At 45.5% G+C, this 13,185-nt stretch overlaps 1 protein-coding gene across 1 annotated transcript in view; it reads left to right on the top strand.

The window, feature by feature from the left end:
- Positions 1-8,746, top strand: part of NARS2 (asparaginyl-tRNA synthetase 2, mitochondrial) — a 59,252-nt gene extending 50,506 nt beyond the window's left edge. Inside the window, exons 13-14 of the mRNA XM_034072618.1 lie at positions 1,987-2,013; positions 7,951-8,746. Of these exons, the coding sequence (XP_033928509.1) occupies positions 1,987-2,013; positions 7,951-8,095 (172 nt within the window). The 3' untranslated portion in view covers positions 8,096-8,746. The remainder of the gene's footprint in view (positions 1-1,986; positions 2,014-7,950) is intronic.
- The last annotated feature ends 4,439 nt before the right edge of the window (positions 8,747-13,185 follow it).

Genomic DNA, 13,185 nt, shown 5'->3' with positions numbered 1-13,185 from the left:
GCAGTCCCTAGTGAAGAGTCCCTCTCCAGCATCCCTATAGGCCCCCCTCAGACACTGGAAGCTGCTCTGAGGTCTCCACGCAGCTTCTCTTCTCCAGGCTCAACAGCCCCAATGTTCTCAGCCTGGCTCCATACAGGAGCTGCTCCAGTCCCTGAGCATCTTCGTGGCCTCCTCTGGACTTGTCCCAACAGTTCCATGTCCTTTTTATGCTGAGGACACCAGAACTGCACACAATGCTCCAGGTGAGGTCTCACAGAGCAGAGCAGAGGGGCAGGATCACCTCCTTCGCCCTGCTGGTCACGCTCCTTTGGATGCAGCCCAGGATACGGTTGCTTTCTGGGCTGTGAGCACACACTGCAGCCGGCTCATGTTCAGTTTCTCATTGACCAACACCCCCAAGTCCTTCTCCTTGGGCTGCTCTGGATCTCTTCTCTGCCCAACCTGTAGCTGTGCCTGGGATTGCTCCGACCCAGGTGTAGGACCTTGCACTTGTCATGGTTAAACTTCATGAGGTTGGCATCAGCCCACCTCACAAGTGTATCAAGGTCCCTCTGGATGGCATTCCTTCCCTCCAGCAGATCAACAGAACCACACAACTTGGTGTCATCGGCAAACTTGCTGAGGGTGCACTCAATCCCATTGTCCATGTTACTGACAAAGATGTTAAACAAGAGTGGTCCAAACACCCATCTCTGAGAGACACCACTCATTACTGGTCTCCAGCCGGACACCACATACAGTTGTGCAAAGCAATTCTGGGAGGAGGATTAATCCCAGAGTAACACCATTTACACACTGGGTAATTTGGTGCTTAACTGAGCCACATGCTCACAAGGAGAGATCTAGTCAATAGAGAAGAGCAAAATCCATTTCAGCATAATGAATCCAAAAGGTGCAGGGCCATTGAAATCACCAGAACATTGGCTCTCAATTTGTAGTATGTATATTATTCCCTGTGTTTCCTACTATTCTCCTTGCAAGCTCTGCCAAAGCAGGTATGCTTCATCTGAAGCAAAGTATGATGTTGCCTGCTACACATTTGCACTTGCAGTGTTTGCCAGTGAGATCTGGAACTTACAGCTCTCGAGGTGTGGGGCCGGAGGAAGGGTCTATGTAGAAGTTGAAGCCAGACTTATTTGTTTGTCAGGGAAGCCATAGGAAGTATTTCATGCTACACATAGAATCATAGAATGGTTTGGGTTGGAAAGGACTTTTAAGATCATCCAATTCCAACCCCCTGCTATGGGCAGGGACACCTCACACTTGGTGTACCTTGAGAGACCTTAAGTGCAGCTCTGCATTGAGGATGACCTGGAAAAAGTAACACCTCTTTTCATATGTTTTTCCCAGTTTTGAGTATTCAGGATCTGATCTACTGAGCCCAAATAATTTGTTGAAGCTTTTAAAACTCAACTTTGCTCTGGTTCTACCAAGGCAGGAAAAGGAGAGAGGGTTCACTGGAGGCAACTGGGAAAAAAAGCCTATTTTATTTAGTAGCTTTACTGAAGTTACACACTTTCATAAAGCTACAGGAGTTCAGTGGGTTCATACACTGTGGAAGGGGAGCCACGTAGCCACACATGTGGAGAGACTTTGACTCACTCACAAATGAGGTTTTATTGGCTGCATGGCTTTGTATATGTAATATTCAGGCCTTTACTCTGCAAACATTCACAAGCAGGGTTTAGTGATACTGTTGAAGTTAAGAGCATGCACAAGTCTTTGCATGAAGATCAACCCTGTATGTTGACAAAGCAAACTTCATGCTTTAAGAAGCATGCTGGGAACCTGTTCAAGACTGTCTGCTAATTACCAGAACTGACAGCCACTGAGTATGTCTTCCCTTCATTTCCTGCCTTTCCTTTTTGGACTGAGCTTAATCATCAGAGCCTCCCTTTCCTTGTAGCATCCTTTTCCATGCAAATGCTGCTTGTGTGGATCTCTGCTGTTCCTTAACTTACAATGGGTCTTCTTTTTGTTCCACAGGTTAGGACTCGCAGATACCTACCAATGGTAAGACACTATGTTGGTCCTCAAGCTCTATATCTTATTTTGATACTCCTTAAACAACTGTATTGATCATGTTCTTGAGGGGACATTTCTTGGCCCAGTTGCCATCGCTGCCAGTCTGAATGGAACAGCTGGTTCCTTTAAACAACATTTAATCTGACGCTATTTAGCTTGTCTTCCTGATTTGTCCACTCACAGCACAGGTCATTCCTTTCAGTATTGCATGAAGTGGATTAATTTCCAACCCATAATGATTTTTGATATTAAATCATTAGACTGTGTTCAGAGTTGAATAGCTTCTGAGTGCCGTTGCATGAGATAAACAGGTTAGAGAACCATAAGCACTCTGTGACCTTTAGCAGCTCTGTGAATAACTCCCATTGCAATTGGCAGGGCAGTTGGGTTGAAAACGCTTCCCTAACAAAGCAGTTGAAGCAATTAAAACTGTCCAGCAAAGGAGACAAATCAACCTTTGAATTAACAAATTGGCCTATTAAAATGACAGAAGGACCCTAATGTTCCTCTTGACAAGTGTTCATTGGGATGTACTTTGTCATATCTACTGTGGAGAAGTTTAGATTTAAAAGAGTTTATTCAACTAGTCTGCAGTATTTGGATATGCTCATTAGGGAGGCTGCCTTGAAAGAAAGCAGGGTAAGTGTAACATGCTTCACTCTCCTATTTCCACAACATGGAATCACTTGGGAGCAGTCCAGTGCATGGCAAACCTTTATGTCATCTGTTTGCAAACAGCATGGATTAAATATCTCCCTTTATTGTTGGCATTTATGGGCTAGAATTTAACATATCACTTCATCTGAGGGAAGGCTTATCCTGAACTGGGATGATCAGTTGTGTGGTTAGCTGCTGCAATACAGCCTTAGGATGTCTGCTGTTCAGTGAAGGAGACTTCCAGCATGACTAGGATAGCACAGCTCTGCCTCATGCTTCCTGTAAAAGAGAACATTACAACATTGCCCATCACCCTTTTGCATCACATTCTGGAAACTCTTTCCTCCTGTCTTCTTGTTCTGGGGACTCTTTTCTCCTCTGTTCCCTCCACTCTATCACAGAGGATGCAGGTTCCCAGAGAAGATTAATACTGTTGTTACTCCTCGACATAGCAGGGTCTAGTGTGCTAGGGAGGTGCAAGGTGGGACTAATCCTGAATGCTTCTGGACTGCAGTCCATACTCTGCCAGAAAACAGGGAGGTAGTTTGCCAGCATCCATCTTTTCAGTGGAGGTGGCAGGAGAGACTGAGATTGATCTCCTCCAATTTAGTGATTGAATTTAGTCTCCAAAACTGGCTCTCAACCTCCTTGAAGAACAGTTGAGTCATTCCCTTTTCGGTATAATACTTGCTGACTAATAGTGGTCTGCTGTATGAGATGTTATCCCTTTTGATAACCCTTATATATTGCCATATCTCTGTTTCTGCCTGTTTCCTTCTCCCGTTAAGCATGAGGATATTGTGGAGGCTGACTTCTAGGGCAGCTTCAGGAGTGTTGTTTGTGCAAGAATCGTTGGGCAGAGAGGCAGTGGATGATGTGAAATGCTGTTGTGCTCCTGCCCATCCTTACCTGTTAGAAAGCTTTTCAGAAGAAGCAGATAAAGGGACCTGGTCAAACTCCTCTGAATCTTCTTCAGCTCACTGGACCTGATCCTCTTTGCAACCTCCTGGTGCCATCTTAGCACGAGCAATAACAGAGGAGGTACTTTGTAATGAACATCACTAGCATCAGCTTGAGCAGCATTTCAGACAGTCTTTCTACATGCAAGGCACCCATTTCCTCTGGTTATCATCATGCACATCAGTGAAGAAGATGGCCTCATGCTGAGCCCTTTACAGCCGAGGTACCTTATATTCTGGTGTAACACTGATAAAGGTACAAAGTGGCAGAGCAGGTGTTATCTGCTATCTTGCAGTGTATATTACTGTGTTGTTTTGGCCTTGCTCGTGCTCTGGATGGAGAAGGTTGAGATGTTTTCAGCTCTTTAATTCCTAACTTTCTTTGAAGCCAGAGTGTTCTGTTGGGTCTTTATGTGGCAGGGTAGAAAGAAGGAGCTGGACTTCAGGAGCAGCATCACTGGTGAGCCACTTGCAATCCATGGCCAGTGACAACATTCATGTCACAGAATCCCAGACTGGTTTGGGTTGGAAGGAACCTTAAAGCTTATCCAGTTCCAACCCCTGCCACAGGCAGGGACCCCTTCCACTGGAGCAGCTGCTCCAAGCCCCTGTGTCCAACCTGGCCTTGAGCACTGCCAGGGATGGGGCAGCCACAGCTTCTCTGGGCACCCTGTGCCAGCACCTCAGCACCCTCACAGGGAACAGCTTCTGCCTAAGAGCTCATCTCAATCTACCTTTAACCTCCTCCAGAGTGCAGTGAAAATGGGTAGCCCATCACTGTCGTTGGCAGTTTCTTGGTCCTATTACTCCTTCTCTGGGGAGAAACCAGAGCGCTGTGCTGGACCATACAGATGCAGGCACAGTGTCAGTACTAAAGCCAGCAAGCCAGCCCAGACCCTCATGCCAATGGGAGTGTTTTAGATTGAATGCTTTTTTTGTGGATCCCCCAGAAGTTGTAGCAGAGCCTGAAACCAAAAGCAGCCTTAAACCCAGCACTAGAACCTGGTGATGTTTGTCCTGAAACACTCAACAAAATGATCCTGCAAATGGCGTTTCAGAGTGGTTTCTCATTAGCCTTTCATTAGCCATTATTTTCCAGTAGAACATAAAGCCTCATGCACCATAATATCCTTATTCTTTCAGCTTTCCTTTTTTCCAGCTGGCTGCAGAGGCTTCAGTAGAACAAAGGGGTTACACAAAAGATCAAGATTGTATTTGTTTTGAAAGGATACTGAAGAGAATACACTCTGCTCATGAATGGTCACTGAGAGAGCAGTGATGTTCACAGTGCTTTGCCGTGCAACACAGGAGCCTGGCGATGATGATAAAAGGGTATAGGTTTCTAAAAGGATGAAAGGAAATGCTCTTCTAACTCGGTGCATAACAAGCTCCTGGAATTCATTGCTGGGGGATGTTGTTGCAGCACTTACTTCAGTAAGATTCAAATCTCTGAAGACTTCCAGGTCCAGAATATGAATTCTGGGGCTAGCTGGGGTCACAGAAACTTATTTCCCTGTGGAAATATGCTGCACAGTCCCACAGTTGCCAAGGGAGGGCTCAGCTCTCCTCTTAAGTATGAGCTACTAGGAGGAATAGCAAGACCAGTTCATGAGTGTGTTTGAGGTGAGAAACATCCAATGTCTGGAGACTACTGAATGAAGGAAAACCTCAGGGAGCATTTTCCATCCTAAAGGGAATTTTCTCATCATCTGCAGGCAGTTACTTTTTCTTTCATCTGGGAAGAATGGAAAATTTCTCAATTCTTTTGCTTCTTCTAAGCACAGTCATCAGAAAGGATTCACAGTCTTGATCCTCAGCATGTTTAATTCAATGGACTTTTTCCATTACCTTTAATGGGTTTTGTTTCGCTCCTTTTGCCAGGATGGCTTCTCCGAGTGCTTTGAGATCTACAGATGAAAGCCCTGGATAAGAAAGGGTAGAATTTATTATTATTGTTCATCTGGAAGAAGCTGAGTTATTTCATCTCCTTAGAATGACTTTATAAACTCTGCTGCCAACAAAAGGGAGAGAAGAGATGCTGGGCTTAGTCTCAACTGTCTTTGCAAAGGATGAGATATGCTTACAAACGTCATCAGAAATGGTTGTGCTGTTATTTGTATGACTGGTTTCAGCCAGAGCTGTCACCAGTTGTGCTCAGAACTATTGGGCTGGTACAGATTGATCTGCCAGGGCCAGCACCCACATCCCTCATATTTACAAGGTCTTTCCTGTTTCACAAGTCACCACCACCCTCAGCATCTGATCTGCCCATCATCTTCCTTGTCAAGCCTTGTGAAGCTGCTGAGTGGAGCTCCCCAGGGACAGTTCCAGTGTATTAGTGGAAACTTGAATACTTCTTATGAATCTCTCACTTTTAAGCCTGCTGCTCAACTTAGAGTATAGACATAACTGCCTTTAGAGAACCATAGAATAGTTAGGGTTGGAAAGGACATTAAGATCATCCAGTTCCAACCCCTTGCCATGGGCAGGGACACCTCACACTAAACCATGGCACCCAAGGCTCTGTCCAGCCTGGCCTTGAACACTGCCAGGGATGGAGCATTTACCACTTCTTTGGGTAACCTGTTCCAGTGCCTCAGCACCCTCACAGTAAAGAACTTCTTCCTTATATCTATGAACTTCCCCTGTTTAAGTTCAAAGTTTAAGTCTTCATGTCAATGCTAGTAGGAAGAATTAAGAAGTTCTATGATTTTATGAAGTTCTGCTTCTGGTTTTACTACTTGGGCAGTAGAGGGGAAAACCACTGTGGGAAAAAAACACCTGAAGGCTGGATTGAGTGTAATAAATACAGCTTCCCAGATGTTTAACTGCTGCCAATGAACTGCAAGGTAAAACACTATTTCATGGTAAAATCCCTTCCAACCCAAACCATGCTATGATTGTGTACGGTATAAAAGGCACGGTGTCAAACAGAGCTTGCCAGGGCAATCTCTTGCAGATGTAGAATTTTTTGGAGAGTGTTTAATTTTGCAAGCAGGTAATCTGGCATTACTTCATAGAATCATGGGATGGTTTGGGTTGAAGGGACCTTAAAGCTCATCCAGCTCCAACCCCTGCCACAGGCAGGGACCCCTTCCACTGGAGCAGCTGCTCCAAGCCCCTGTGTCCAACCTGGCCTTGAGCACTGCCAGGGATGGGGCAGCCACAGCTTCTCTGGGCACCCTGTGCCAGCACCTCAGCACCCTCCCAGGGAAGAGCTTCTGCCTAAGATCTAACCTGAACTTCCCCTGTTTCAGTCTGAACCCATCACCCCTTGTCCTATCACTGCAGTCCCTGATGAAGAGCCCCTTCCCAGCATCCCTGTAGCCCCCTTCAGACACTGGAAGCTGCTCTGAGGTCCCCATGCAGCTTCTCTTCTCCAGGCTGAACAGCCCCTACTTTCTCAGCCTGTCTTTATGCTTCCACCTCACTCTTAAAATGTAGTCTTCAAGCCAACCGAATTCTGACATCCAAGGAAGTATGCTTAAATAGATGTATATTGAAGCCATATGATAATGTATATTTTACATATTAATATATATATACACACACAGATATACATTTTTCCTCACAGTTCATTAACAGTAGTTAAAACCTTGGAAGCCATTTATTGCAATCAATCCTATCTTCAATTTTTCCACAGTGTTTTTCCCCCTCTACTCCACTGCCTAAGTAGTAAAACATATATTTGCATTTATATTTAAGTGTACTTGATTGCTCTTTCTTTAAACTGGGATGATTAAATACACACAAAGATTAGAAGCATGTAATGCATCTGGAGTCACTCAATCCTTTTTATAGGGCAATCACATAAAGAATAACTTTGTGGCCACAGCAAGCTCAGAAGTGGCCCCGTAAATCAAGAGAACCACTGAGATGTTTTTCACTCCTATTAAAATAAAACTGTTGGTGACAATTTATAGCTGCAAATATAGTTCACAGCAGCCACAGTCCAGCTGGGAAATGATGAACTCTAAGGCATCATAGAATAGTTAGGGTTGGAAAGGACCTTAAGCTCATCCAGTTCCAACCCCCTGCCATGGGCAGGGACACCTCACACTAAACCATGGCACCCAAGGCTCTGTCCAGCCTGGCCTTGAACACTGACAGGGATGGAGCATTCACAACCTCCCTGGGCAACCCATTCCAGTGCCTCAGCACCCTCACAGTAAAGAATTTCTTCCTTAGATCCAATCTAAACTTCCCCTGTTTCAGTTTGAACCCATCACCCCTTGTCCTATCACTGCAGTCCCTGATGAAGAGTCCCTCTCCAGCAGGCTGCAAATGTAACTGTGTGTTTAAATTACAGGTATCTAGACCTCCGAAAGTTCGGCTCAGTTCCTCACGGAGGCTTCGGGATGGGCTTTGAACGCTACCTGCAGTACATCCTGGGAGTTGACAATATCAAAGATGTCATTCCTTTCCCCAGGTTTTCTCACTCCTGTCTCCTGTAGCACTTGGCTCACTGCTGGTGTGCTAAATGGATAGAACATGCCAGGGTAGGACAAAGTGTGGTTTAGTGGGAAATCAAGGTCATTTTTGTATCAGTCAGACTCTTGGTACATATAATAATGGCTTATTGAATAGGTGTTCTGGTAAGATTATGGAGGCACATTTGATAGCAGTTTGTGTCCTCAGTGTGCTTCAGGGGTATTGATAAACCCCATTTAACTAAAGGGTTAAGATACTCATGAGACCAGTACAAGCCATGGGAGTACTGAATAAGCATTGTTGGGAGCAGTGGGGGTTTTAATGTGAAATACTAATAAAGAGGTGTGACCTGAAATGGACTGGGAGCCAGGAATGCTCTGAGGCTTTAATAGGCATTCATTAAATGCCTGAACGGTGCTTTGAAGATTGAGTGCTATAAAATTGGGAAGTATTGTCATGGCTGTGATGCACTTGCTCTTACGAAATGACTACCACCCACCCCAAGTTGAAAGCAGATATTGTTTACCTTGGGAAAATCAGCCCAATCTAGCAAGGGAAAACATCACATTGGAACCACTGGAGTGAATTAGGTGAATGATGTCTGAGTTTGTGAATCATCAATAAAGATGTGCCCTGGGTTGTTTTGTAACTCTGTATGGTCTCTTCTGCTTTAAAACCGTAGCACTTGGCATCAGCGTTCTCTCCATTGTCTTAGGTAGAGGTTTCCTTTTGGTATACTCAAAGTAGTTACCCAGTTTCTGCAGGAGGTACCTGTTTTCTGTCCCTGTGACAGCACATGTCGGTGGCACAAAGAAATACTCACTTATATGAGAGTTCATTCATCTCTCCAGAGCCAGTTTGCAATTTATTGGTGTTTTTCTTGCTGCTCTGTTTTTTTATTGTGGTTATTGAGAAAACCTCTTGTGTGCTCATCAGACCAAGAAGTTCTGTCTCTGTTTTGAAACAACAACCAACATATGCTCCCAACATTGCATATGTATTAAGTAATTGCTTATCACCCTAGGATCTGAACTCCTTGCTGTCTGTAATGGCTTTATTCTCTCAGCTTCCCTGCCAGGTAAAGAAATACTCAATTCTGTTTTGAAGACAGGATTATGGGAACATCAAGTGACTTGCCAAAGGCAATTGGAAACCAGTGGTTTATATGGGACTTAAACTGAGGGTTTCCAGCATCCTTCTTCCCTTCCAAATTATCACAACCCACCACATGGACATTTGCATAGTGCTTACCACTCTGGAGCCCAAGCCTGCTGCAGAATAAACAATATATAGAAAGAAAAAGCAAGGTGACAGCTTCATTGCTAATGAACGTTAGCAATGTGCCGTGTAAATTGGCACATACAACGTGAAGTGGCTGCAGAACAGCCTTGAAGACTTCTTTTCCAAGTAGATGAAAGAGATTGAAAAGGGGTAATCAACAAGCATTGCGCTGGTGATGCTGCAGTCACAGTTCTCTCGGGTAGGGCTGGATAATACTGCACCTGCAGTGCCTAAAATACATATTTATGTCATGTGGCACCTGCCACGTTTCAGTTTGGTCCATGGCTGGGGCTTTTGAATGATGTGATCATGCGGACAGCATCACCACAAGGTCATTACTGTGGGGTGGTTGTTGCATGCACTGGGGTATTCCCTGCATATCGAGATTGGGTTTGTATGTTCTCTGTCTGCTTGATCAGGCAGGTGTTAACCATGCATGTGCTGGTTTGTGTTGGCTGGTACAGTTCATAGAATCATAGAATGGTTTGGGTTGGAAGGGACCTTAAAGCTCCTCCAGCTCCAACCCTTGCCACAGGCAGGGACCCCTTCCACTGGAGCAGCTGCTCCAAGCCCCTGTGTCCAACCTGGCCTTGAGCACTGCCAGGGATGGGGCAGCCACAGCTTCTCTGGGCACCCTGTGCCAGCGCCTCAGCACCCTCACAGGGAACAGCTTCTGCCTAAGAGCTCATCTAGGTTCAAGCCATTCCCCTTGGCCTGTCCCTACAGGCCCTTGTCCCAAGCCCCTCTCCAGCTTTCCTGCAGTCCCTTTAGGCACTGGAGCTGCTCTCAGGTCTCCCCTTCAGGATCCTTCTCTTCTCCAGCCTGAGCTGGTAAGTCTGGTTCCACAAAACAGTTTAAGCACCTGCCTTCCCTTTGCAACCATTGAGTTCCTGCATCAGAGACCCGAGTGTCCTCCTGCATTTGGACCATCTCTCCTTTTAATGCTTTTCCTTAAATGTTATTGACTTTATGTTTTGGAATTACTTCTCTCAGCAGAAAGATGTGGAAGGAGTACAGTTGCCAAACAGCCCCATCCACACTGTGTGTGATGAGCCAGTGTCCTCACCGAGATCCTTAGTCACTGCTTCTGCCACAGTTGCTGTAAATGAGAATGCTTGAACTGGAAACCCATGTGCTGAAAACAGAGTGGATGGATGGCAAACCCATCCCCTGCTCATTGCTCTCATCCCCACTGCAGCTCTGGGCTGGCTGTGCTGGGTTTGGCATCAGCAGGAGGTTGTTGATCACACTGTCAGATGCCAGATCTGATGGGCAGGGTGAGGGTATGCAAGGGCAAGTGAAAAACAAGGTGTAGAGAAGAAGACAATGGAAGGTGCCAAAATGTCTTAGGATGATGTGTCATGAGTCACAAGTCACAGGGAAGGATGGCAGGGCTGTTTCAGAGTGGTTGTTAGGGTCCGATAGGAAGTGACACCTTGCAAGAACCAAGAGCTGCTATCATCCACCCTTCATTCTTTGCCTTGATAAGAGGTCACTGCAGGACAGAAGGAATAGGTTGAACCTTTGATTTGTAGGTGGTAGGTTTATGAAGGTAAATGGTAAGAAAGATGGAGCAAGGATGCACTGTGAGTGGTTCTTCATGTGTTTCCAATTAGGTGTCCAAGAGGAGCAGTCTCCCTCATCTTCTACATGTATTTGTTTCATTCAAAGGTATTTGTTGAGTTGAAGATCTGACAGACAGGGTTGAGCTAAGGGGATGTTATCCTTGGGTCTAAGAGCTCATCCAGAAAGAACTCCCCTTAATAATATGGCAGAATAAGCAGGAGGAGAGCAGGGTTGTCCCCAGAACTAACCAAATGAGCATTCAGGCTCTGAGGGGAGAAGAAAGGGTTGTCCAGTCTTGAAAACAGCCTTAAACACGCATGTTTTTTCCTAGTGATGGCAGAGAGAAGGTAGAGGCTGAGGCCCATGTGTGTGATGATATTGCCTAGGGTTAATACTGAGACTGGTGTTCTTGTGAGAAGCCTGATTTATGGGTACTCAGCAAGGGTGGGAGCTGCTCTCTCCCTCCAGGCTGGCATTGTTCGCCTGGTGCTATGTATATACAACACGGGCTGGTATTGCCAAGGAATGCAGTATGTTTTCCCTGGGATTTCCATGTGGAATGTCATGCATTTCCTTCGGATCTCCTCTCCCAGAACGAAGCGGAAGTTAATCTGGAGGGAGAGGGGAGGTCACTGCTCTTGGCTATGTAGGCAGGGAAACACACTGTGAATTACTTAGATTGAAGCAGGTTTCTGTGCTACCTCTTCTCTTAGAGCCTGCACTGTGAGAAAGGCTGAAGCCAGATAAGAACTGACACTTCTTCAACTAAAAAGCCAGTATTCTTTGCACACAGGAATCCTCTCTTAGCCTGACCATGCAGTGCAGTGCCTTACACTGGGGTGTGCTCAGTGCGGTACGCGGTCAGCTCTCCAGCCCAGGTAACCAGCACGGTCTCTTCTAGCATCCCTTTGGTGAGTACCTCTTCAAGTTTCAGTTCCTCAAAGCCTCTTTTCAGGTTTATCCTCAGTGTGAGCATCAGAGGAAAGAATCAGCATCATTGATTACTGCATCTGTGGCTTTGCAACATTAGGGCAGAGGGATGGAAGAGCAGCACCACTGGGAACAAAAGAGCAATGCCATCAACTTTGCATAACCAAATGCCAGCCTCTCAGGAGAGTGTTTAGAGGGAAAACCTTTGTTTTCACTTCAGTAATATCAGATAATCCCTTCACTCAAGATCCTTATGCTCAGGATCAAAGTATCCCAAAGCCCTCTGGTTTTAATTAAAAGAGTAATACCTGCAGATCTAACACTATGTCTCAGTCTTCCCGGTTTTAAATCCACAGGAGAGCAAACGCGTGCTCTGAAGCTAATACCAGAGATTGCTGTCCTCTCCCTTATGATTTACATTGCAGTGTGTGGATGTTGGACTGTCACACCAGCTTCTGTACGTGCATAGACAAAAAGATGCATCTCTTGGCCAAATGTTAAGAAGCCAGCAGAGCAGCACAGGGGTTTTAGCTGGATTACCTGCCTTTGGGCCCCAGAGCTGAGGGCAAAGCAGCAAGGTGCCCAGCTCAGCACTCCTCCTTCCAGTTTCTTTGGTAGCAGTTGTGATTTCGAAAGCATCCCTTGTTTGAGGGAATGCCAGGACACTGATGGGAAATGTACAGATTTCCTTGCTGGATTCATATTGATTGGTTTGGAAGTAGCTTATAGATGTGTTTTGCTTGGAGGGGGGGAGAATGCACTAATTTGCCAAGAAACACTTTGGTCATTGTTTCCATTAAATGTGTGTATAGAGAGAAATGTGGCTTTGCTGCAGCTGAACCCAACAGCAGCCATTCTTGCTGTTGTTTTCACCTCTGCCTTGTGCTTAGGGGGAACTGGGAGATGTGTCCAAAAGGAGAAATAAGAAAGAGCTTGTATGTAGATTGTCTGAGTTCTCATTCCACCGATCTAACCAATGCTCCCAAAGCTTGGGGTTGAATTTATTGTCTCGTCTTACTGTTTGTTGCAGAGTCGTGACCTTCAGAAGGGTTGTAAAGTTGTGCTTTATGGTCCTGCCGATAAAGAGACGTACGTAATTTACTACAGGAGTTCTTACAGACTTGGCTAACAACAAGTTTGACCCAAAGTTCAAAGAAATTATGGTTCCCGTTGTTTTATTGCTGCTGTGAAACATGTGATTATCTGTCCTACAGCTGTGGCTCTGTGTGCTGCACAAGGTGTTTGGCAAAGATGCTGGAAAGGGAGAGCTTTCATGTGAAGGGTAAGAGTAGGGCAAGACTGTGTGGTCATTTAAAGGCATACAGAGTTCCAGCAG

The sequence above is a fragment of the Melopsittacus undulatus genome, chromosome 2, assembly GCF_012275295.1.
Source record: "Melopsittacus undulatus isolate bMelUnd1 chromosome 2, bMelUnd1.mat.Z, whole genome shotgun sequence".
NCBI classification, from domain to species: Eukaryota; Metazoa; Chordata; class Aves; order Psittaciformes; family Psittaculidae; genus Melopsittacus; species Melopsittacus undulatus.
Note: the sequence above shows the minus strand (reverse complement) of the source record. Positions and strands in the feature narration are given on the sequence as shown.